The sequence below is a fragment of the Piliocolobus tephrosceles genome, chromosome 3 (genome assembly GCF_002776525.5).
Source record: "Piliocolobus tephrosceles isolate RC106 chromosome 3, ASM277652v3, whole genome shotgun sequence".
Lineage (NCBI taxonomy): Eukaryota > Metazoa > Chordata > Mammalia > Primates > Cercopithecidae > Piliocolobus > Piliocolobus tephrosceles.
Genome location: NC_045436.1, coordinates 39040762 through 39068482, shown reverse-complemented (window position 1 = coordinate 39068482; position 27721 = coordinate 39040762). Strand labels below are relative to the sequence as shown.

The following is a 27721-nucleotide window of genomic DNA, read 5'->3' as shown; positions in this document are numbered from 1 at the left end:
AATATTTGTCAATGTTCTCAATGAGACAATAGCTGATACCAACTCTCTATATATATGTGTGTGTATATATATGCATGCCAAGTATAATACAAAGTCCTAATACATATTATGCATAAACATCATGATGTAGGCCAGCAGTCGCCAACCTTTTTGGCACCAGGGACCAGTTTCATGGAAGACAATTTTTCCACAGACAAGGGGGTGAGGGGGTGGGGAATGGTTTCAGGATGATTCAAGCACATTACATTTATTGTGCATTTTATTTTTATTATTACTACATTGTAATATGTAGCAAAATAATTATACAGTGAACCATAATGTAGAATCAGTGGGAGCACTCAGCTTGTTTTCCTGCAACTAGACAGTCCCATCTGGGGGTGATGGAAGACAGTGACAGATTATCAGGCATTAGATTCTCATAAGGAGCACACAACTTAGATCAGTCGCATGCACAGTTCACAACAGGGTTCATGCTCCTATGAGATTCTAATGCCACTGCTGATCTGACAGGAGGCAGAGCTCAGGCAGAAATGTCAGTGATAGGGAGCGGCTATGAATACAGATGAAGCTTGGCTGGCTCACCCACCGCTCACCTCCTGCTGTGCGGCCTGTTTCCTAACAGTCCACAGACTGGTACTTTGGGCTAGGAGTTGGGGACGCCTGATTTAAACCATTGTTTGATCTACAACTGAAATAATAAATGATGAAATACTTGATAACTTGGTTTTGCCCCACGAATAAAACAGAATTGATAAACAATCAACAGTGCATCTCTCTAGTGGTATTTTATTCCTATTAATTTCATCTCCATTAGAAATCAATACAAAATTAATTTATTTTGTACCTTTTTTTCTGAGTTAAAATCATCACAAATCTGTCTCCTCAACCCTCCTACTTTAAAAGTAGGGACCTCTACCCTCCTTAAGTCCTCAACAGTGCCTAATTCCATTTTCCATACAACAAACATTTGAATACTTGTTTTTTTCGTTTGTTTTTTGTTTTTAGTTTTTTTGAGACAGGATCTTGTTCTGTCACTCACAGAAACGCAGTGGCGCTACCACAACTTCACTGCAGCCTTGACCTCCCAGGTTCAAGCGATTCTCTCATCTCAGCATCCCAGTAGCTAGGACTGCAGGTGCATGCCACCGTGCCCAGCTAATTTTTGCATATTTTGTAGAAACAGGGTTTTACCATGTTGCCCAGACTGGTCTCAAACTCCTGGACTCAAGCGATCCTCCCACCTCAGCCTCCCAAAGTGCTGGGATTTCAGGAGTGAGCCACCGTACCTGGCCTTGCTTGTTAAAGAAATCATAACACTGTTAGTGAAAGAGGGAGAAGCACTTCATTATGAACACTCAGAGACTTTCAAAGCATTACTGGATATATTAGTTTCCTGTAGCTGCTATAACAAATTGCCACAAACTTGGTGACTTAAAATACTACAAATTTGTTTTCTCACAATTCTGAAAGCCAGAAGTCTGAAATCAGTTTTACTGAGCCAAAATAAAAGTATCAGTAGAGCCCTTCTCCTTCTGGAGATTCCAGGGGAGACTGTTCCTTGCTTCTTCCAGCTTCTGGTGGCTGTCGGCATACCTTGGCTTGTGGCCAAAGAAATCCGGGTCTCTCTGCTCTATTTTTACATTGCCTTGTCCTCCATTTCTCTGTCTGTAGCCTCCCACTAACGATCTCTAATAATGATACACACGATCACATTTAGGGCCTACCCAAATAATCCAAAACTATCTTTTCATCTCAAAATCTTTATTTTAATAAGATCTGGAAAGACTTTTTTCCCAAATAAATTAACATTCACAGGTTCCACGGATTTGTCATGGATATTTGTTGGGGAGCCATGTCTTAGTCGATCACGCTGAAGAAACCAAATGAGAACAGAAACAGCAAGCAGAAGAAAAGCAAACCTTACCAGCAAGTGCAAATTCAAAATATGCAAAGGAAACAAAAACATTTTTTTTTTTAAATTTAGTGCCATGTGGCAAGAACTGGAAAAAAAAAAAAAAAAGTAAGCAAATCAAGGCACCTGATGCTCCAAGTGTTGGTTCTAATAATGACTGCATTGTGACTGGTTTTGTTTTCAGTGTCAGAAATTCAGCTTAATTTGCTAAGTATAAAGCCTATCAGGCTACAATAAACTGAAAGGTGGGCAGCTGAGCTACTGGTGACAAGCTGATATTACAGCGAACAATCTAACTGCCTAGTGCCAGAATATATAAGGCAGCAGTTCAGAGTTGCTAAGGAGACAGGTTAAGCAACAGAAAGTTTCTTAAAAGTTCTCCCTCATTATTTTACTTTCTCACTGCCCTTGACCAACTTCCTTTTTCCCTTTTTAACTTACAATATTAACAAGTAGAATCCTGATCTCACGAATTAGTAGTGCTTCACAATTACAGGATAATAGTGTATCTTTCCAATGGATGGAAACACAAGACAAGTCTGAAAGATCAAGCAACTTTATAAGTGTTCTCAAGTAAAGAAATAGGTAAGCTTTTCTCAGAAAAAGAAAAAAAAAGAAACCAAAATTAAATTTAACTTCAATTTTGTAGTATCTGATACACTGCAACAAGAATAACCTGACAAGCCAGCCAGCAAACAAGGCAGTACTGCTGATGTTTCACAATTAAATGCCTAATTATAATCTGAGCTTCTAAATGAAGAATTTGCAGAAATAAATAATTGCTACCAAAAAGAATGCACTGTGTATCCAGTATTCAGGACCTTGGTAAACAGTTTGACACTCACTATCGATAAAAGCCCACTGTGGAAGAGACAGTGTCAGGAGAATGTGGGGAACAGATTTAGGGTTACGCAGTTTGGGTTTTCTGGTTAACTACCTAGAAGATAGGGTGATATGCTTAACACATATGTCTCATATATGAATTTTTTTATAAGGCATGAATTTATAAGGCAGCATGAAAATAAGTATAAACGAAAATAAAACAGCTATTAAGAGGCCTTGAAAATAAGGCAGAGAAGTTTGAATTTGACAAAACAGTAAACAACTACAGCTTCTCCTGGAAAGAAAATATACAGACACTCTACTAGGAAAGTAAATTTGTTAGTATGTACTCAGAGATAAAATCAGGAGAAAGGAAAAAGGGCATTTCACTAATTCAGGAATAAATTGTGAACCAGAATCTAATTATTTTATTCCCACTCTCGGCCCAAGTTTTATTAAGGTATAACTGACAAAAAGAAATTGTACATATTTCAATATACAAGGTGATTTGATACGTGCATACATCGTAAAATAATTAAATCAAGCTAATTAACATAACTATCATCTCATATACTTATCAATTTGTGGTGATGTTGTAGGAGTTATTAAGAAATTATTTTAGGCAGAGAGGAAAAGGAGTTCTCGGGAAGTCTTGGTTTTTAAAGCTACTCCAGAAACGTTTTTTGTAAAAGCCCTGGTTCTTTGAGCCTGATGGCAACTTTGATATGCAAATTTAGGCCATTTGAAACTGGGTCCACCCAAACTTGGTGATTATCGCTGCCTTCCAGCCCTTGCCCCACATGTTCCTGGCAACACAGCTGCCCCCACATATCCCCATGTGTGTAGAAAATCATGGTGCCCTGCAATTGCATATTAAAAGGCTAAGGTGGGAGGCCCAGCTTTTTCGAGCTACATGAATGACATGCCTGGTCAAACCAATCCCCTGAGCTCTATGCAAATCAGACACCACCTCCTCCAGCCTCTACATATACCTGACTGGTATCCACTGCACTTGGGGTTCCCTCTCTCGGCTTTGGAGCCCCGCTCCGTCTCTGTACAGGGGAGCTTCTTCCTTCTTTCTTTCCCCCTTCTATCTTGCCTATTAAACTCTCTGCTCCTTAAAACCCCTCTACATGTGTCAGTGTCGTTTTATCTAAACTGGCATGAGAACCAAGAACCCTGGCGTTCCTCCACTCATCGGAGCTGTATCAGTGAGAACATTTAAGATCTACACTCTCAGCCAGAATCTGATTCTTTACAGAGGAGTTTTGAAAATGATATTACCTTTTATTTCTCCCCAATTTGTAACCGCCCAATGGGTTCACCTTGCCCGCTGCCTAGACAGGGCCGATTTATCGAGACAGGGAAATTGTAATAGAGAAAGAATCATTCACACAGAGCCTGCTGGGATCAGAGTTTTATTGTCACTCAAGTCAGTATCCCCAAAAACTGGGGGTTCATTTTTCAGGATAATTTGGTGGGGAGGGGGACAGTCAGGAGTGCTGATTGTTTGGATCGGGGATGAAATCATAGGGAGTCAAAGTTGCCTTCTTATGCTGAGTTAGTTGGGGGCGGGGACGTGCGGACAGAACTGGTTGGCAAGTCCAGGTGGGGCCATCTGGTTGTCAGAAATGCAAAAACCTGAAAAGACATCTTAAAGGCCAATCATAAGTTCACAATAGTGATGTTATTTTCAAGAGTAATTGGAGACGTTCCTAATCTTAGGACCTCTGGAAAAATGTCTCGTAATATTTAGAATTCCAGCCCCTCTCATCCTAACTTGGTGGCTGGTGGCCTTTCATTCATTTTACAAGAACAGTCTAGCGTTTGGGAAGGGCTACTATTTAAACTATAAATGAAATTCCTTGTCAAGGCTAGCTCAACCTACGCCTAGGAATGAACAAGGACAGTTTGGAGGTTAGAAGCAAGATGGAGTTGGGTAGGTCTGATATCTTTCACTGTCATAATTTCCTTAGTTATAATTTTGCAAAGGAGGTTTCAAATTCTACTAGGATTCAGGAATCATCATAATGAGCAACTATTAATGATAATAATGTACTTGACCAGAAAAAAAAAGGTGGATTATCACTGAACTAGAGTAACCGCTATAAAAGTATTTCTCAACTATGGTAAAACAGGATATACGCTGAAAGTAACATAGTATAAATAAAAAGTCCTAAAGTTGACAAAAGGGGCACTTAAAAATAATTAGAGTAGTAATCCCTGTAACGACCTCAGTGTTACCTGTATTTTGGTACACTTTGTTGAGTTTCCCAGAAAGAGCAGCCATTAATAGCTAGCACAGAAAAACCACGGAATCATCTTTGGGAGCCTACCGAAAAAGTGAATGTTATCCATTAGCCTTGTCTACATGGAAATGAAGACCAAAAATTGCTCATCTATGAGACCTCTTCTAGCTCCACCAGGCTAGGAGGATGAGAAGTGCCTGAATTCTGCTAAGATGTAGACATAGTTATCAGCCATTGTTCCATAGATCACAAGATTTCCAACTTCCCTAATTACTCCCATAAATAACATCAATGTTGCAGACCCTAAGATTGGCCACCTTTTGAGATGTCTTTTCAGACTTTTGCATTTTTTTTTTTTTTTTTGAGATGGAGTTGCCTGGGCTGAAGTGCAATGGCATGATCTCAGTTCCACTTCCACCTCCCGGGTTCAAGCTATTCTCCTGCCTCAGTCTCCCAAGTAGCTGGGACTACAGGTGTCCGCCACCATTCCCCACTAATTTTTGCATTTTTAGTACAGACGGGGTTTTGCCATGTTGTCCAGGCTGGTCTCAAACTCCTGACCGCAGATGATCCACCCAGCTCAGCCTCCCAAAGTGCTGGGGTTACAGGCGTGAGCTACCGCGCCCGGTCTAGACTTTTGTATTTCTGATGACCAGATCACTCCAGTCAGACTCAAGATTCATGACCCAAGGGTCCTGTGGCTCTTGCCCAGAAGTGGACTCAGCAAAAGAGGACTGTTTTCCACCCTCCTATGATTTTATCCCCACACTATCAGCTGCATCCTGACCAAAAAAATTATGTTTAAAAAACCCTAGTCTCCAAATTTTTAGGGAGGCTAATTTGAGTACTAATAAAACTCCACAGTCTGCTATTTAGCCAGCTCTATGTGTATTAAACTTTTTCCCTGTTGCAATTCCTCAGGATTCATAAATTGGCTCTACCTGGGCAGCAGGCAAGAAGAACCTTTTGGGTAATTACATTGGAAATACTGAATAAATGAAGAGGATTTTGTGTGCTGTTAAAAAATACTCAGATTCGGCCAGGTGCAGTGGCTTATGCCTGTAATCCCAGCACTTTGGGAGGTCAAGGTGGGCGGATCACCTAAGGTAGGGAGTTCGAGACCAGCCTGGCCAACATGGTGAAACCCTGTCTTTACAAAAATAAAAAAAGTAGCCGGGCATGATGATGGATGCCTGTAATCCCAGCTACTGGGGAGGCTGAGGCGGGAGGATCACTTGAACCCAGGAGGCAGAGGTTGCAGTGAGCCAAGATCACGCCACTGCACTCCAGCCGGGTGACACAGTGAGACTCCATCTCAAAAAAAAAAAAAAAAAAAAAAAAAAGGAACACTGATTCAGAATTCAGTAACTTTAATTCACAACCTACTTTGCTCTGTAAACAGTACTGCATAGTTTTACATGCACTGCCTAATAAGATCCTTTTTTAAAATTGTTTTGAGAAAGTAGTTTTAGAATTAAATGTGCATTGTAAGAATGTAATTTTTAACACATGAGATATAGAAGTATTAATTTAAACATTAAATTTATAACAAAGGATATGTTACGTTTAATTTTGTTTACCACCTTTTATTAGCTAAAAACTTCCTAGCATCTTCTATTTCAATACTTTGTTTTTTTCTTTTTAATCTTTCTGGGTACATAGAAGTATATATTTATGGGGTACATGAGATGTTTTGATACAGCATGCAATGCTTAATAATCACATCCTGTAAAATGGGGTATCCGTCCCCTCAAGCATTTATCCTTTGTGTTACAATCTAATTATACTCTTTTCATTGTTGGAAAAATATACAATTGAATTATTATTGACTATAGTCACACTCTTGTGCTATCAAATACTACTATTTTCTTTATACCATTAGCCATCCCCACCTCTCCTCCATCCTCCCACTACCTTTCCCAGCCTCTGGTAACCATCCTTCTCTACTCTCTATCTCTATGAGTTAAATTGTTGCTTCCAAATTTTGCCTATTGTGAACAGTGCTGCAACAAACACGGAAGTGCAAATATCTCTTCAATATGCTGATCTCCTTTCTTTTGGATATATACCAAGCAGTCAGATTGCTGGATCATATGGTAGCTCTATTTTCAGTTTTTTGAGGAACCTCCAAACCATTCTACATAGTGGTTGTACTAATTTAGATTCCCACCAACAGTGTCTGATTAAATCTTTTTGTTGTTGGTGGTGGTGTTTTGAGACACAGTCTCATTCTGTCACCCAGGTTGGAGCTCAGTGGCACAGTCTTGGCTCACTGCAACCTCTGTCTCTCAGGTTCAAGCAATTCTTATGCCTCAGCCTCCCAAGTAGCTGGGACTACAGGCACACACCACCACACCTGGCGTTTTTGTTTTTTGTTTTTTGGGGTTTTTTTGATATTTTTAGTAGAGATAGGGTTTCGCCATGTTGGCCAGGCTGGTCTCAAACTCCTGGCCTCAGGTGATCCATCCACCTCCACCTCCCAAAGTGCTGGTATTACAGGCATGAGCCACCATGCCTGGAGCTAATAAGAACTTAATATACCCATTTCACTTAATAAGAAAGTGAGACTCAAGAAAGAAAAGTAATTTGCCAAGGTTACAAAGTTAATAAGTAATAGAATAAAAAACGTTTATTAAAATTCAAAATCTAAGAGGCAGGCAAATCACCTGAGGTCAGGAGTTCAAGACCATCCTGGCCAACATGGTGAACCCCCATTTCTACAAAAATACAAAAATTAGCCGGGCATGATGGCGGGTGTCTGTTAATCCCACCTACTTGGGAAGCTGAGGTCGGAGAATCGCTTGAACCTGGGAGGCAGAGGTTGCAGTGAGCAGAGATCGTGCCATTGCACTCCAGCCTGGACGACAGAGTGAGACTTCATCTCAAAAAAAAAAAAAAAGAAAACAACAAAAAAAAACAAAACGAAAATTCAAAATATAGGTTAGGCACAGTGGCTCACGCCTGTAATCCCAGCACATTGGGAGGCTGAGGCCGGTGGATCACCTGAGGTCAAGAGTTCGAGACCAGTCTGGCCAACATGGTGAAACCCCATCTCCACTAAAATACAAAAATGAGCCAGACGTTTATTAAAATTCAAAATCTAAGAGGCAGGCAAATCACCTGAGGTCAGGAGTTCAAGACTCCTGGTGGTGGCCTGTAATCCCAGCTACTCGGAAGGCTGAGGTAGGAGAATCACTTGAACCTGGGAGGCAGAGATTGCAGTGAGCCGAGATCGCGCCACTGCACTCCAGCCTAGGCGACAGAGTGAGACTCTGTCTCAAAAAATATATACATATATATTCAAAATCTATCATCACAGTATTTTCCTGGCCTCAGGCTTTTCTTAAAAACCCACCTAAGGCATCTTTTTCCTTCTTCCATTTATGACCCATGACAGAAACAAGAGCCACCTGTACATAGTCCACATCAAACAGCTAAGGAATTCAGTACTAGAAAAGCAAATAAATTGCATCAAGATTCCGATTCTTTCATTCAGGCCTAAATCAAAGTTCAAGCCTCAGATTTTGCTAAAACTGTATATATACTTCTAAATTTTCAGGTTATAAAATAACAGTTTGAAAAAAAAACAGGCTGACTAAAAAATGTACAATAGATGGAATGTTTGTGCAATTACTCATATAATATTCGTCCCCTCCTAAATTATATATGTCCTATTATGTATGTCAAGGTATGTAAAGTACTAAATAATAATTTTATCACAGCACTAAGCTAAACACTGCAAATACCATAAACATACAGCAAAATTTAAATCTGGATCCTGAGAAGCTGGAATGCCTAATATTAACTCCGACTACTCTGACTAAAATCCATTAAAATATATACTATTTATGAAAAACTATATAGTATGAGAATATAGCTAAAACTTCTAAAAGTTATCAGAGATTTTGGTATTAAACAAAGGCAATCTCAAAATTGACACTTTTAACCTAGCCTTTCTGTAATTCCTTAACTTCAGTAGATTGATTAGAATAGAAAAAAAAGTACTAAGTAAAACTAGAAATGATAGCTGAGAAACAGAGACCTGATCTGTATTCTTAATTACATTAAAACCAAAGAAAAATGTTATGCTCAGAATATTCTCATTTGTGTATTTCTCCCTTTTCCTAACTCTCTTCTTAATCCCAAATTTAAAAGACTAGTTGTAAAACAGTAGGGTGCCAAATTAAAACACATTTTATTTTCAGATGTCTCCACACTCATAGGCTGACTTCCTGTCAGGAAGAGTTCCATTTCACTGAATACCCCAATCAGCAGGGAACTTGCAGAATTAAGTGCCAGTTGATATTACTTTGTTTTTCACTTACCACCCTTGAGAATAATGTTCAAAGATCTAGTTATAGAGTCAGCATGGTATCATCCTTCTGACTAGACTGCCAAGCCACAGGGTGTACTGCCAGTTCCACAAAATTTACCTCAAAGGTTGTGTTTTCTAAATCCTAGTGTGCTGGTGAATCCATAGGACGCCTGTATTTCAGGTCAAATCCTGAATCTAAAGTTAAATTATGTTTTCCTTTGGTTGTAACAGCACTTTAAATCAATATTATGGAAACTCAAATAAAGATCAATTAATGCTCACCAACCCATCAACCTATCTTATTTTTGAAAAGAAAAATAAAGTACTTTACTCCGATTTATTTTGTATTAATGTTTTTGCTATTGCTTCAAGACAAATGTTTCTACCTTATAATAGAAAGTTATCTGTTATAAAATTTTCAATCAATAAAACATAAATGTTTGCCATATCAGCATAAAGTACAGTTATTGAGCTGATTTTAAATACTTTAAAATTGTTAATGCATCTAAGTTTTTCATGAACAATTTATACAGCCTGAATCTTCACCTAACCTCTCCAACTACCATAGACTTCCTATCCAATCCTTACAAGTCTACAGTTCCTTCTTTTAAGGTCAACTGTTTTTACTGCACATGAAATGAACTCTGAGCATTTCAGCAAATACCACCTACTCTCTTGGCTGCTTTGTACAATATAAGAACAAAGCATTCACAGCAGCTCTAAAGCAAAATGATATGAGTGTATTAGAAGCCTACCGTATTGATTCTCATTCCATCCTCAATCAAAAGGTCATAGGTAGTAACAATAACAAAGCTCAGGGACAATCAATTTATATCCACTAATTTTTATAACTACATTCTAAGGATAAGTTACAAACACATCAAGAATGAATTAAAAATTCCTTTTTGAAATTGAAATTAAAATGTATTGAAACCAACATTTTCCAAACTTATTTAACACTGTATACTTTTTTCACAGAACAATTTCTTCTGAGACTGGGTCTGCTCATGTTGTTGCCCAGGCTGATCTCAAACTCCTGGCCTCAAGTAATTCTATGCTTCAGCCCCACTAGCGGGGATTACAGTTGCAAACCACCACACTGGGCAGAACATCTACTATTATCATCACAAGGTACTCACTGTGGAATTTGCTGTATTGAAAAAGTCAGACAGATTTGATCAAACAAGCACATGGCTACCACAATTCCAACCAAGGAAAATTGTTAATGTCTGTTTAAAATTATTATCTTATATTACAATTATTTGTCTCTCTCACTAATTGTCTCTTCTACTGCTTAAAGAATAATAGATGATTGTTTCCTTAAAAGAAGAGGCTTGTCTTAAAAGCATATGATACATGTTTGCTAAAGAAATGAATAAATAATACCACAAGCAGACATAAAGTAAAGGGCTTGGGCAAGGCAGATATATTCACACAAAGCTCTGTAGAAAAGACAGCATTTGAACTGAACCCGATTGACCATAAAATTGAAAATTCTAAATGTACAGAATAATTGCCTCATCAAACTGCTATACAAAACTTCATATCATAGGATTTTCTTATAGGTGAAAGAAATGCATAATGAAATTAAAAAGGCTTATTTCTATGCTGATTAAGCAACTCATAGGCAAAATTCCTATTTTTGGGTTGGCAAAAAAAATGATCCTTTATATCATTAGCTCAATTATTTCTTTGAAATAAATACATCATTTTCTTAATACCAGATGGTAAATTTTACTTTAAAAACAAAACAAAACAAAACAAAAGGTTGAAGTGTACCCTAAACACAGCACACTATGAATAGCTAAGCACTCCACTTAAAAGAAATAAATTTCTATTTATATTAAGTTCAGCAGTAAGTAAAACTAATTCACAGTAACAGAAATCAAATTACTGGCAACTTGAGGTGACAGAGGTGGGGATTGATTGAAAAGAGGCACAGGGAAATTTAAGGATCAAAATGGTTGGGTATATGTCAAAATTCACTGAACAATACACTTAAAATGTATGGGTATTTACTGTATATACACTCGATCTTAGCCAAAAGGCCGAGAAGCGATTTATTTACTGTATATAAATTATACCTCAATAAAGTTGAGGTTTTTTTATTTTGCTTTATTTTTTTGAGACGGGGTCTTCCTCTGTCACCCAGACTGGAGTACACCAATGCGATCCTAGCTCACTACAACCTCGAACCTTTGGGCTCAAGCGATCCTCCTGCTTCAGCATCCAGGGTAGCTAGGTCTACAGGTACATGCTACCAAGTTCGGTTAAATGTTTCTCTTTTTGGTAGAGATAGGGTCTTGCTATGTTGCCCAGGCTGGTATTGAACTCCTGGCCTCAAGGAATCCTCCCACCTGGGCTAAAGTGTTCTTTTAAAAAAGAGGTCTAGGCTTAGGGCCAGGCACAGTGGCTCATGCCTGTGATCCCAGCACTTTGGGAGGCCAAGGCGGGCAAATCACCTGAGGTCAGGAGTCCAAGACCAGCCTGGCCAACATGGTAAAACCCCATCTCTATTAAAAATACAAAATTAGCCAGGCATGGTGGCGGGCATCTGTAATCCCAACTACTCAGGTGACTGAGGCAGGAAAATAGCTTGAACCCAGGAGGCAGAGGTTGCAGTGAGCCAAGACCATGCCATTGCACTCCGACAAGAGTGAAACTCCGTGTCAAACAAAAAAAAAGAAAGAGGTCCAGGCTGACAAACATAAGGAGACCCTATCTCTACAAAATAATTAAAAAATCATCCATGTGTACTGGCATGTGCCTGTAGTCCCAGCTACTTGGGAGGCTGAAGCAGGCCTGGGAAGTTGAATGCAGTGGACCATGACTGCACAACTGAACTCCAGCCTGGGCAACAGAGCAAGATCCTGTGTTAAAAAAAAAAAAAAATGAGGTCAATTTGATTAAGTCAAAAGAAAATGAAACACCAAAGGCCCTGCTCATAAATGAACACAACTACACTATTTGGTAATGATAAAATTAGTTGTCTTAATGAAAATGAAGATTTAATATAACAACTAATTAACATAGGAAAGTATGGGGATATTTCCTAATGAAAAAGACCAAAAGGCAAAGTCCAAAATATGGTGACTTATGATCCATGTTACCACTGATTTATCAATTATACAAATATACAAACATTTATATGGTTGAACAGTACTATACTGGACGCTGGGGATACAACAGAAAAAAAAAAAAAAACACAGTGCTTGTCTTCAAGAAATTTGCGGTCTACATGGAAGAGAAAGGAAAACAACAGGCAACTTAAATATAGAATGAAATTAAGATAGTATGGGTAAGTGTTCTGCACAATACCTCATTTAGACATACAGTTGTAGGTAAGAGAGGATTAAAGGAAAACTTTCCAGAAGAGATTGTAATTTATCTAGGAGCTAGCTAACTGATTCATTTTTTCCATAAATATTCACTAAGCCATAATGTGCTAGGTACCAGAAATACATTAATGGACAAGGTGTAAATAACTGTTAGATTCATAAGAGTCTAGAAAACAAAGAGGTATACTAACAATAAACAAGTAAACCAATTAGCATATTTATACTTACAATTTGTGGTAAATTCTATAATGGGTGCTAAAATTAAGACAAAAAGATATCAACTATAGATATGATCCTCAGAGAATGAGATAATTAAGCTGAGCGCTGAATGACAAGCAACAGCTAACAAAAGTCACCAAGTTAGAAAGAGGGGCAGTTTCGGGAAAGAAAAAGCATGTACCAAGACACAGAAATATAATGGCATATTTGGGTATCTTTAAATAGTTCAGCATGGCTTGAGAATAAATGGTAAGAAATGAGGTACAGGCATTAAGAGAGGCCTAACGATAAAGGATCCTTTTGTGCCATGTATAGAGCTGGTTTGCGTTTTTTGGGGGTGGTGGAAGAGAAGTGTTTTAATAATCTTCTCATACTGAAAATATTCATCTACAAAATCATAACTATAAAAAAGAATATTAATATCATATATTCAGAAAAAATACACTCAAAATGGAGAAGAAACTTGGGATTAGAGAAAAGTATAGAAGAACAAAAAATAAAGAAACATTTTACAAAAGATTAAGGAAAAAAATTTCAAACATAAAACTGACATAAAATAATCATAAGAAAAGAACTATCTCATTCTTATTATAATTTTAAAATAATTCAGAGGTACAGAAACACAAGTCAAAAATGACCAAACCTCACATCATTACCTTCATGTAAAGAAAATATTTCCCAAAACAGCAACAATCTACATATTTTGTTGAAAAATTTTTTAAAGAATAATCAGACTAAAATAGAATTTTAAATTAACCTTTGCTGCTAATGAATTACTCAGACAGGATGCCAGTCCAGACTATATGGTGCTTCTAGTTTTTCTATATACTGTATGCATTTCTGATAAATGGGAAAAGAATAGATGACCTGGCAGAAGGCTCAGACAATAATATGTGATTTACAGGACATGAATGCAGCTACCAGAAGATTTATCTGACAGCCCTCTCCGATAGTGGACTGTTGAGTATCCGATGGAATGATTTCTAGTCTACAAAGTCTACTACTGAGTAGCCATACACATTATTTATTTATTAGATGTTTTGGGTTGAAACCATTTTTAAATGATGCACTTCACAATGTACAGTCATAAATTTAGCTTTAAACCCAAGAAGGGAGGTAGTGTTATTGGAATGTATGTCAGACTGAATTAGGACAAGCAACGCAACGCTTTTATAAAGTGGCCTTGAACGCAACGTCAAGTCTTTCAAAAATGATATTAATGTCAAATGAACAAGACACAAACACTTTATATAATGCTGGAGTAATATTACTTGAAACACTTATTTAACATTTTCTTTAAATTCATATATATTTAAACGGGTTTATACACATATACAACAAATTTGGCACACAAATAAGTTGCATGCTTGTGAAAAACCACCTGAAACACAGTTGAGAACTTGTTCAATTTTGTGTGTCTGCATCAGAGAACATAGTTTCCTGAAGAATATAAGCAGTTTTATTTTAAGAAATAAAAGAGGATTTAAATTGATATTTGGAACTTCAGTCATTCTTGAATTACTTTACATGGGATTCAACAGATGAATAAATCTAATTTTACAAACCTCATATATTAATTATACTCAAAAATATAATGCTCAGTATTATGAAAGGTTTCCAACTCTAATTAATAACATTTTGCCTAAACAATATTAACATTTCGATAGACTAAAATATGAAATGGTGCCTAATCAACTACTGGTGAATGAGTGGACATTGAAAACTACAATCTAAGTCGAAAAAAATATATAGTGATCTGTTTGGTTTTATTGTCAGCTAACCAAATGTGATCGTTTCCTCATTTCTTAAATTTAGGCTCTAAATTATCTTTTACAATAAAATGTAAACACCCTATTAAAAATAACACAAAAAGAATACAAGTTTTGAATGGATTCAAGAAAAATAATCAGAGCATGGCTGATTGTCATGAAATTAACACCAACTAATTTGTAAAGTTCTAAATCAAATTTGCAGATGTTAAGTTCATAAGCATATCCCATTATTTATGTGATTAAAAAGTAGTTTTTGACCTGATCTTTCGATCTTTGGCACTCAATCCTCTCCATCTCCTCTTAAAAAATTAATTAAAATTTTAGCAAGATGGTAGCTTTTGCTTCCCACCCTATCTCAGACCAAAAAAAATTATCAATCAAACTCAAGCCATCCCCACCCAGGATCTGTAAAATGTCAACTTGAAATTCAATTTCATATCTCTTAAGCTTTCATGTAGAAAAAGACAGTTCACTTCTTAACAAAATAAATCACTTTTGTGATTGCCAAGTTGACCTCTTTGAATTAGGAAAATTCAAAGTGAAAAATGTAATTATCACCCCGGAACAATCTGTATACATCTGGAGCTAATTCTAGCTTCATTTTTCACATCATTTTTCACACTGTGCTACATCTTGTAGAGATGCCATGGAACTTTTGAAGAACTCACAAAAAATGTTAAGGACTTCAAATACCCAATAATGTATTTTATTCACCCAAAACCCTTGACAATTTCTGACTTTTGAAACTTACCCTACTACATGATCTTCATAACCCATTTGATTGTATTAGTATTAAACAGTACTGTGACATACATGATAAATAGGTGTATTAAAACATGTCATTCTTTATCTTTGTAGCTCCTGACATTAAAATATGAAATATACTATATTGGAAATAGCTTCCATGTACCAAAAATACATTCAATTCTTCTAAACTAGAAAGTAAAACTTCACTGTCAAAATTCACCTATGAAACAATTATATCACTATGAACAATAAATTTATATTCTTGTAAGGAAACATCCAAAACCAAAAGTGAGTGCTCTTTTAAAGTATGGGCAATTTCATGTAGACATAAGAATGCTATATGGCAAGTTCTATCCAAGAAAGGAACAATTATTTCTAATCAGATGACTTAATGAGAAATTTTATCTAGTCAGCTTTTGAAGAAATGGAGTTTTCTAAATGAGATGATTAAATTATAGAAACATAATTCTCACTAAATCTAAGAATAATAAGCCTACTAAGTAACTACTCCTCACAAGTTCATTACAAAAATCCATTAGGTGTAATCTCTAGAAGTAATTGTTCTTATTGCACCTTATTGACAATGCATAGTATTGATTTTTCACACCTTCTATGATTCTTTAATTTATATTCATGAAATGTCCATCAGCACAGTCTAAATAAATTTGGCATATAGGCACTAAAACAAATAAATCGATGCAAAGAAACATTAATTTTGCATTATCCTTATTCGTTAGGCAAGTAAACCATGAGAGTTGTAAATGAAGGTCAAAGGTTTTGAAATGGGTCAAAACCCTTGACCTCTAGACCAATACCTTTCCTATTAAAAAAGGCTATTTTAAAGTTTTAAGTGGGGGAATTTACTACCAGCAAGATATCACTTTAAAAGACTACAAAGAAAACTCTCAATAAAAACATTCATCTGTTTAATTGCAAAACAGAAAAGAAAACCTTGCAGGATACATGATTTTTACATAAGTTTTTTTTAAAAATCATTAAACTTTACCACATAAGGTACAAGGTTTTGGAACACTGAAAGTAATTTTGCTTTTAGGAATTTATTTTCTACATCTTATTATGATAGCTGCCACTTTTTTGTTAATGTTTTCCCAAATCTACTGTGCATGTCAAAAATAATTACCAATGACAAGGATTCAAAATCATTTATCGCTCATTTTATAACCTCTGCACAAAAGGGAAGTAAACCCATGATTCCCAGTGGAGTCAGCATGGCACTCCACAAGATATAGAAATAAATCTGTTTTTGTAACCTTAATACATACAGCAAAGAAATTATCATGATCATTTGATCTGGACATTTTTAAAGTGACTCTAAAAACTTTTGTTTCTCACTTCCTCTCATACTTGCTTCAAACTTATCTGCAAGTATCAAAAATAAGAAGCAATCCAACCAAAATTATTTTAAAACAGCAAACCACAATTGTATTATAGCAAAAATTTCAGTAATGCAAATATAAAATCCCCCATGAAAACAAATTCATATGAGAATCTACTTTTAATTCAACATTTATTCTTGCCACTCACCTGAGAACACAGTAGCATAACCAATTCCACAACTGAACTACTAGACTTCATGCAAACCAGACCTATTTTAAGAGAATTTTAAAAAGAAAAGTTATAAAGAAAACAAATAAGGATTTGTTAAAATTTCATCCAAATTGTTTTTTCAAATTACTTTTTTCAAACTATTAATAGTACACATTTAATCACATGATTAAATAAGGTACACTATAGTTAGTTTAAAGCTGGCTTCAAAACTACCACCATTTTTTGTGAAGTATTCCATTTCAGCTTTCAAAATACTAAAACATTTATTACAACTTCATATATAATGACATTTCACAATACTCACAGAAATGTGCACAACATGTGCCATATTGATCAATATCATCTACATTTTGTTTTGGAGAGAGTTGATCATTATACATGCAGAGAAGGGAAATGGCTCCCTGACCTTTGCTTTCTCCACCACACTCTCTCCCTTCAACCCTCTAGCTATCAATCAAGTTTCCATTTTGTTTCATGGCAGCAGACATCCCAAACACTCTTATTAGTACCTTGACCTCTGACCTCACACTAAACCTTAACAGAAATGCAAGCCGTTGTCTGTTATATATTCTTGATTTCTTATAAATTAATTCATTTACTTTTATGTTTCATTTTGGTTCACCAAAAATATCTTTAGAAATGATATTTTATAGAATTAATACCTATCTAAAGTAAGTCTTTGGTTTTAATTACCAATAAAATATAAAGTAGTTCATTCAAAGAACGTTTTATAATTAGTATCTTTAAAAAGCAATGCCAACAATTAAAGGGACTAAATTATTAAATTGCATTACTAATAATCACAAAAATTACAATTTTTTTATTCTACATTTTTCTAGGCAAACACAGGCTTAGGTTCCAGAGCATAACATCTAAAAATAATTCCTGATGGCTCTTAAACACCCTATTACCTTCTTTTTTCTCCCGATGAAAACTCTTCCAGGTACCCTATCCATCCCCTTTATCTTTCTCTTTAGTTCTTTCTCCTTCCCTGTTTAAATACTAATGCTTCCAACCTAATGATAGCACATGTTGGCATTTTTTAGCCTTATAATAGCATTGAAGTTAAAAGGGCTGTTCACCCCTTTCACTTTTTAAAAAATGTTAGAACCATTTTTCTCAATGTCTGAAAGAATATGTAATATAGCAATGATGGTAACAGTGTCAGCACTGGCAAGAAAATTAGCTACAGAATGTCTCTATATTGTATTAGGAAGCAAGTTATTAACTATAGTGTGATATCTGTAGGGCTAAGATGAACATGGCTCCTCAGGCTAATGCTGTCAAGGCCGAAATAAAAGGCAAGCAATACTCCATCTCTTACTGCAGGTGTAGCCCTCTGCTGGTCTGAAACATTGCCTCTTTTCCTTAAATTTAACCTAGATAATAAAAGAAGTTCAGTTTTGCTCCAACTTCAAAGCCCATTATTTCCAGAAAGTAAATTCGGATCTTTCTATTATTAGGTCATCAATCCTTATTGCTTTATTCTACAAAAACTAAAATTCCTGCCATTGGGCCCTTTTATTATATATCTATTCAGATAATGAAAAACAGTAATTTTTTAAAAAAGACCTTGAGCTATCCAAAATTAGGGAGATTTATAGGTGCTCCTTTGTCCCTCTCACCACACTTATCATATTTCATACATATACATATATGTATATATGTGCTTGTCTCTCTGTGTGTGTGTGTGTGTGTGTGTATATATATATATATTTTTTTTTTTTTTTTTTTTTTTTGAGACATTGTCTCGCTCTGTCACCCAGGCTGGAGTACAATGGCACGATCTTGGCTCACCACAACCTCCACCTCCCAGGTTCAACCAGTTCTCCTGCCTCAGCACCCAAGTAGCTGGGATTACAGGTGCCCACCACCACGCCCGGCTAATTTCTGTAGTTTTAGTAGAGACGGGGTTTCACCATGTTGGCCAGGCTGGTCTCAAACTCCTGACCTCAGGTGATTCGCCCACCTTGGCCTCCCAAAGTGCTGGGATTACAGATGTGAGCCACCATACCCAGCCCATATACCTATATTCTTAAGAAAAATGTTATACATACACATTTCTATTTATTTATTTCAGTCTTACTTTCTAATAATAAAGGCTAACAAACCAGAAGAAGGTTCACAGCTACTTTCCAGTTGGATATGAATATTCAGGAAAAAATGTATTCACTGACCAAGCTAGTAAAAGGTCAAATAACATTTCATAGTTTGGTTTGAACAATTAATTTGGAGGAGAGTGGTGGAAGATGCATTGCAGGGCAGGGTGGAGAGTATGTTCAATTCTGAATGAGTAGAGGCTTCAGAAGACAAGAGAGACCTGATAACAGACCTTAAGCTCCCTGTCTAAAGGACACTGGTACTGTAAAGACAAAAATAACATTGGGAGCAAAGAAACAGAGGATGATAACCCCAACAAGGAACTTAACATCAAAATGTAGAATTACATCACTTCTATTTTTGACCTAAATTTTTTCCAATGGATGACACTCATCACATGTGCGAAAAAACAAATAATAAACCTGTAGATCTCTCTTCAGATTCAGTTATACTCTAAGAATTACCCAAAGGAAGGTCCTAAAACCTTAAGGTCAAGTTGTAAGTTACTGCCAGAACTATCATTTTCATTTTATACACCCACAAACACACACACCCTATTACTGTCTCAATAAAAAGAAACGAAGTACTGCAAGCTTACAGATTTGAACCAGCTCACAATGTGACCTCTCTAAAACTCTCAGTAGAATAGTAGAATAATAGGGTTTGGTTTGATTATTTTTTGGTTGGCTTTTCAAAGATAGAAAGTGTTAGTCTTTTTAAAAGGACAAATTCGGGATGCCAAGTCAAGAGTTTTATATCTGCACTAATCTGGGATTTTAGATCCAAGACCACTGCAATTTCTTCAGTGGAGACTCACCCAGATATATCACTTCAGTGAAAGGATCAAATGACTTACCAGATAGTAAGCCAGTGCCATCTAAACCCATCGATCTATCTAAATCCTCAAGTATACCATGAAAATACAGTCATGACTATTTATTATCTGGAATATAAGAATCCTCTTGTTTTTTATATTTAAGTCATCTTATTTTTTAAAATAGGATGGTAATAAACATGAGAAATTTTAATAAGAATTTAAGGATAATAAACTCAAGAAGTTTTACTCCATATTATCCTGGTTTTGAAGGTATATACATATACTCCAAATGAGCATTATCTTTTAGATAAAACTAAATGCTGATCATTAATCTGAAACACATCCGTCTTGTAAACAGTAAGTCCAAATTTCAAACACATGTGTAATAGGCTCTAGCTTATCATAAATTGTGGTTTCCCTTCCTGAATTTATATCATCAAATCCAACATTTTGGAAAAACTGGATGACTAAAACTTTTGTTAAAGAGAGGACAGACATCTTCTTTGCTTGAGACTTGCAAAGTATTTTCTTGTTCAGATTTACAAACATTTAGAATAATCAATCCACTGAATTTTTTATTTCCATATAAACTTTTCCTTCTAGTCATCATTATATGCACACCTGCCTTTAGCATTTATCTACTTAGAAACTGTATCAAGTAAACTGTGGTACATAATCATCCCACAAGACAGAAGAACATGTCTTTTTAGAAAAATGGGATGGCCCAGGTTCTTGTCTCAAATTATCACACAAATTTAGCACAATGAAGTCCTTCCTGCTAAATAACATGTTCATATGCTGTACAGAGATACTGTGACCCTTTGGAGGGTCACAAACCATTGTAATAGCTAAGATATTTTTTGCCTACCCCAAAAAAAGTTTTGGCCCCATTGAGACTGCAAGTTTATACTTTCTTAAAACACAGTGCGGGCAGAGTGCAGTGGCTCATGCCTGTAATCCCAACATCCTGGGAGGCTGAAGCAGGTGGATCACTTGAGGCCAGAAGTTCAAGAACAGCCTGGGCAATGCAGCAAAACCCATCTCTAGAAATAAATAAATAAAATTTTTAAAAAATTAGACGGGCATGGTGACATGCACCTGTAGTCCCAACTACTTGAGAGGCTGAGGTGGGATGATCACCTGAGCCCAGGAAGACAAGGCTGCAGTGAGCCATGATCACACCATTGCACTCCAGTCTGGGCGTAGAAGTGAGACTCTGCCTCAAAAAAAACCACAATGCAAAACTTTGGGTAAAGCAATACAACGACAGAGGGTAATAAACGAGTAATTATTTTTTTTCCACCATCACTCCATGCGCAATTCCAGTATTCGTGGGTTTCTTGTTTTTTTTAATTTTAGTCCACAGCAAAGAATAGCTGATGTGTAATAGTGAAATAGCAAAATGTTTCAAGATACAGAAAAAATAAGATCACTAAGACTCTATAATTAATCATATTTATAAAAGGATCCAGTGAATTCACATATAATAATTGTAAGACATAATTAAAAATGTTCCAGCTTGTGTTCTCTTTGTCCTTTGGAAAGTCTCTTCAGAAAAATTAACCCTTACAAAGGGTTATAACTACTTGAAAAAGAGGGTTAATTAACATCACTACAATTGAGAAAATCAGGTTACAGGAGATTCCAGGCATGATGTAATATGAAATATTACACCTAATTTAACTTTTAGCTTTAACTTTAAGTCTTCAAAATATACAGGGCATATGGCCAGTCGCGGTGGCTCAAGCCTGTAATCCCAGCACTTTGGGAGGCAAGGCCAGAGGATTGCTGGGGCTCAGGAGTTTGAGACCAGCCTGGGCAATGTGGCGAAACACCATCCCTACAAAATATACAAAATTTAGCCAGTCTCGTGGCATATGCTAGTAGTCCCTGCTACTAGGGAGGCTGAGGCACAAAAATCGCTTGAACTTGGGAGGCAGAGGTTGCAGTGAGCCAAGATCACACCACTGCACTCCAGCCTGGGCGGCACAGTGAGACTCTGTCTTTAAAAAAAAAAAAAAAAGTATATGTACACACACATATACACACACATATATACATATATATACATACACATATATATCTGTATATACACATATATATTTCTTAAAGATAAATATGGGCTGTGTATTAGAGGACATTAAGAAACTATTGTTACTATTATTAGGTGTAATAACAGCATTGTGATTATGTAAGAAAACATCTTTTTTTACATGCTATTAAGTATTCAAGGGTTGAATGACATAACATCTAAGATAGTTTTAAATACTAAAGCAAAATAAAGGGAAGTAGAGATATCAAATAATTATGGAAAAATGAATATGGTTTGGACAGCTGGTAATAAGTTAATAGATACTGTACTTCCTACTTTGTGAAAATTTGAAATTTTCATTAAAATATTTTTATAACTAAAAAACTCATAAGAATATTTTTTAAAGATTAAGAAGCTTTGTAATGTTTGGTCACACAGCTAGTCATTGGCAAGGACAGAATGAAAACGAAAGTCTCCTGCCATTTATACTAATGCTTTCTGTACAGTATTATGCTGCTTGTACAGTACTATGGCACAATCACCTCTTTTTAAATCCTTTCTGTTTTACAGTACATGAAACCACAATCCAAAACATTCCTTACAACATAAAATACATAAGTCACATAAGAACTCTTAGATTTGTTTGCTATTTTTACGAACATAATCCAATGAATATGCACTGCTTAAGTTTATACATGAGCAATAGTACACCTTCTTCCTTCTTACAGTTTTACCAAAATTTATTGGTAAAAAATGATTCTAAATTAAATTTTGTTCGGGAATATAGAAGTGTCCATTCCTAATTCTTCCGGGTATTTAATATGATCCTATCTTATCTGTTATAAAATTCAAAGACCAATAAGCAACAATGTCTTGCAATACTGAGAAGCTGTATTTAATACACACATCTTACTCACTGTAATAAAATTAAACATAGTTCATAAGTTGTTACACCACTTTTAAAAAAAAAGCTTCATATATGAAACTATAAATTAGGGAAAAGCCCTGAAATATAGACTCTTCAATTTTTAAAATTCAATTCTTTCCAAATTATATTATTTCATAAGTAAAAGTCATTCATTTCTTCATCAAATGGTTCATAGCTAAATAAATTATATTCTTCAATAGATCTAAGGAAATTGCTATTCCAAACTTAAGTATTTCTAAAGTCTGAACTTTCTTTTTCAAATAAATTCATTGTTACTTTTTGACTGCATGAAAGTATCACTCATCACCAACTCCATTTACATCTATAGAAGAGATGAAATTCCTAGCTAAAGCTTCATACTTACCTACTGATACTGTAAGGGTCAAACGAAGTGCTCATATTGCACAGTTAATATTCAAATATAGATATCTGAAACTATATATAGGTATCTTAACTCAAATATAGGTATCTTAAACAAATATAGGTATCTCAAACTACTTAAATCCTAGGTACGAAGATGAAGATTGGTATTTGGAAGTCAGTCTGTTAAACTCTTTAACTCATTATTTAAGAAATTATCCTCTATTGAACTACTATCTGTTTTCCGAGGAAATTTACGGTAAATCTACTTTCACTTGGTTAGGTCTCTCTCTCTCTCTCTCTCTCTCTAATATTCGAAGGGACTCACTACATGGCAATGCCCCATGTGCCAAAAACAAACAAACAAAAAAAAAGAAAGTTCTCATTATTTCTCATTCACTCCATAAATAGCATGGTTTCCAATCCCCTCAGCAACCTACCTCAGCATGCTATCTAGTTTGACAATCTCAAAGTACATTACCTAGAAGACCCAGTAATCTATGAATGATGTAAGCAGTATAGAGTAAAATGCTGTTACTTCTATTTTTAAAACATTATTCTACTAATAACAATGTGTTCCTTATTTATGTGGCAATACGTTGTTGTTCATATGGATCTAAGTTCAAGTAAAATCCTGTGACACTAGTCTCTCCAATTCGTTGCTCTCAACGTTAATTTTAATGTATCAAAAAAAAGTCTTAGTTCTTTGGTTCAACACATAATTCTATGTTTCATCCAAATCACTGATAAAAATCTTGAAGATTACAACATAATAGACACGTGACACATTCTTCAAAAGACACAGACTATGAGAAACCTTGTCAAAGGCTGGCAACATGTAAACAATGAAACTCCATGTTATCTCATCATCCATGTAAGTTTTTAATCCTGATATATAAATGCATACAAATAAAATAAAGAAAAATCACTTACTTGTTCCTTCTATAAGTAGTTCTTGTCCGTGGCTACCCAAAAGTGTCCGAGAAAGAAAAGGTGCAAAATCCACAAAAATCTCACGAAGGAGAGGAGCTGCCTTTTCCAAAGCATGTTCAAGCCTCTCTGTAATACTAATGAAAAGACATTAAGTTACTTGAACTATTCAACAGATTGTATCAGTTTTCTAGTTTTGAAAATAAAGATGTGTTTCCATAGATACATATATATATAATTATATAAAAAAATTAAAAATCCCCTAAAGAGACATTACTGCTATGTATAGCAGTCCTTCTGCCAAAAATAATTCGTTTTTATCCTGATCTAGCTTGCCCCTACAATCTCCAACAAACATCCTGGTTAACAACCACTCCAAGCATCAGTACTTACTAGGAGTCTCACCCAGCCAGTTAAGAGCAGTTTGTTTTTAGGCCCATCATAATCTAAATAAATTCTCATCAAGTCTTCAACAAATTTTTCTATTTACCACTAAACCATTAGCACACTGAGTTCAAGAACCATGACTTCATTTTAAAATTCACAGTTACAGCATATAGTACAGACTCAACAGATGTTGAGTGCTTATAAATTATAAAAAGCAGTTCTTTTTTATTGAAGTCAATAATTCCTCTCTAATGCAATGTGAATTATTTTTCTCCTGAAAATAATACACTTTAAAGGCAAATTATAACAAAACTATCATTTTGTTGATAGTTATATTTATTAATAAACTGAGATAGTTGCAAATGTGCCATAAATATATAAAATATATTAATATATATTTGTGATTATATATACATGTATTCATATATACATACACAGATACATTTAATGACTTTTGTTTTTAAGGTCCACAGCATTTCAGAAAATTCACAGATATCCACAGCTTCAGTTTCTAACCTACAAATTAAACGTATACATAAAGAGCCACTAGTTATCTACTATTCACACTAGGAGTACCTCCTATTCATACCACCAAGAAAGCAGTTGCTACTGAAACTATCAACACAAATATATATAAATTTTGCTGTGAATAACCATCTCCTCACAGGCACTACTCTAAATACTATTTTCTTCTATACAACTCATAGAACTTGTTATCCCTGAATAGTATTGTAAATACTAGTCACACTCGAAGCACTCAAGTACCTACATTTGTAGTGTCTAATGGATTTCCCAATTGTGGTAAAGAAAATCAAGGACTCTGGCCACTAAGACTCCAGTGGTAGAAAATACACTCATAGCATTCAAAAGTAAACTCTGAAACCCAATTAAACAAGGTAAGTGACAATAAAAATCTATCTACAATTCAGTATCACTGTGGCTTTGGCCGATTGGCTACCACTTATACCAGCATTTTTTTTTTTTTTTTTTTTTTTTTGAGATGGAGTTTCTCTCTGTCGCCCAGGCTGGAGTGCAGTGGCATGATCTCTGCTCACTGCAACCTCTGCCTCCCAGGTTCAAGTGATTCTCCTGCCTCAGCCTCCCGAGTAGCTGGGACTACAGTGCTCACCACCACACCTGGCTACTTTTTAAATATATTTTTAGTAGAGATGGGTTTTCACCATGTTGGCCAGGCTGGTCTTGAATTCCTGACCTCAAGTAATCCACCTGCCTCGGCCTCTCAAAGTGCTGGAATTACAGGCGTGAGCCACTGCGCCAGGCCTACATCAGCATTTTATAGAGGAGAAACAACAAATTCCATACTTTCAATTTGCAATCATTTGAAACATAAGTCATAAGCTTATGTAAATATTTGCTATGCATGCAGCAATTATTAACACAAATAGTCACTTCTCATGAAGTGACTTGTATATCATGAAATGACTTGTACATCTTATAATCTTTCAAACGAAAATGAACCTCTAAAATGTTCCCAAGCCTCTAAATGTCATATATATATGTTGAAAGAAAGAAATGAAATAAAATGAAGTAAAATAAACCTAGATAGCTTAAAAAGTCATCAAAAGGTATGAATCACAATATTCAAGTTAGTAGCTTAAATACCTCATATTTGAAACCGGGTCTTGTGAAACTGAATCAACTGTTGGAACCGAGGGCAATTTTGCATTAGATGATCTACTGCCTATAAAAGAAAAATCACCATCTATAGGAATTTTCTGCTTTTAGGTATGAAGATTTAAATAAAAAGAATGTCATTATACCAGTCAATAAAAGCATTATAATGTATTTTTATGTCATTACTATTTGGATAACATTAAAATCTAACAATTAACAACTAAATCCTTTCATATATAAACCTCAGCTATGAGCTCAATTATCATGCCAGAACAATCTTTCTAACTGTGAGCTGAAAAAGCAAGAGAAAAGTAAATCCTGACTCCCGAAATAAGGTTCACAATTCCTTCTATTCAACACCAAGTGTCAACAGAAAGTTACAAGTAAAAGTATTTTTTTAATATAGCAACAACACAGAAACACCTACATTCCAAATTTAGATTTAAACCTCCGTTACCATGAAAACTATGCTTATTCAGTTATCAAATCACTACTGAAGGACTAAACTGCAGCAACAAATGTAATCAGGGTTAGAAGCCTAGACCTCTGAGAATCTGTAATCTTGTATCACAATTATTATCAGTTATTTTCCCATTATGCTGCAAATACAAAAACACTATGCTTTAAAGAGAATAAGGGCCCTCTTTCCCAAACATTGTTGAATCTTTCAGTCCAAAAGTTATTAGAAACACATCAAGGAAAGCACCTGCATCAGGCTGGAGGTTGTGTTGGCCCAGAGAAAGTTACTGGAGCCAGTGTGAGGAGGGAATTCAAGGAAAAGAGAAAACTAAGAATTGTAAAATTCATATCTATGTGAAATCATGGTTGCAATAGAGAGATGGTAATAATATGTGAATGACAGTATACATTTTTATAGACTTTTATATACAAACACACACACACACAAACACACACACCACCTCTAGCTCTGTCCACTAAGAGGACACGGAAGCAGCAACATCTAACACTTCCAGATCTTGGTTTCTTAATACTATACTCCACTAAAAGAAAGAAATGGCTGATTTGAGATCTGTGGAAGAAAAGCACCAAATGAGTTTGAAACATCTAGTTATGCTGTGTAGAAAGCAAGGAATGATAGGATATGTCCAAGGAATAATAGGTTATGTCACAAGGACACTGAAGCCAGCTTGAAGGGGCTCCCACTGATCAAACACCATTGTATTCCATCCTGAGTGAGAAAGTGAGACTCTGTCTCAAAAAAAAAAAAAAGAAGAAGAAGAATTGCCATTTTTGGCCAGGTGCAGTGGCTCATGCCAGTAATCTCAACACTTTGGAAGGCCAAGACAGGAGGACTGTTTGAGCTCAGGAGTTTAAGATTAGCCTGGGAAACATGGCGAGGCCCTGTCTCTACTAAAAATACAAAAAAGTAGCCAGGCATGGTTGTGTGTGCCTGTGGTCCCAGCTACTTGGGAAACTGAGGTGACAGGATCACTTGAGCCTAGAGGGCAGAGGTTGAAGTGTGCCAAGACTGCACTACTGCACTCCAGCCTGGGTGACAAAGCAAGACCCTGTCTTAAAATGCAATACAATACAATACAATACAATACAATACAATACAATACAATACA

The 27721-nt window shown here is 35.7% G+C and overlaps 1 protein-coding gene across 3 annotated transcripts in view; it reads right to left on the bottom strand.

Moving 5' to 3' along the window:
- The window catches only part of LRBA (LPS responsive beige-like anchor protein), a 767265-nt gene that overhangs the window by 545527 nt on the left and 194017 nt on the right, over positions 1 to 27721 (bottom strand). For 2 of the 3 annotated variants that reach the window (XM_023227472.2, XM_023227477.2), the window contains 3 exons: positions 26121 to 26199; positions 24114 to 24247; positions 16920 to 16981 (listed from right to left, as the gene is read on the bottom strand). In XM_023227472.2, coding sequence (XP_023083240.1) covers positions 16920 to 16981; positions 24114 to 24247; positions 26121 to 26199 — 275 coding nt within the window. Of the gene's footprint in view, positions 1 to 16919; positions 16982 to 24113; positions 24248 to 26120; positions 26200 to 27721 lie in introns of those variants that run through there. The other variant, XM_023227478.2, reaches the window with a different exon arrangement.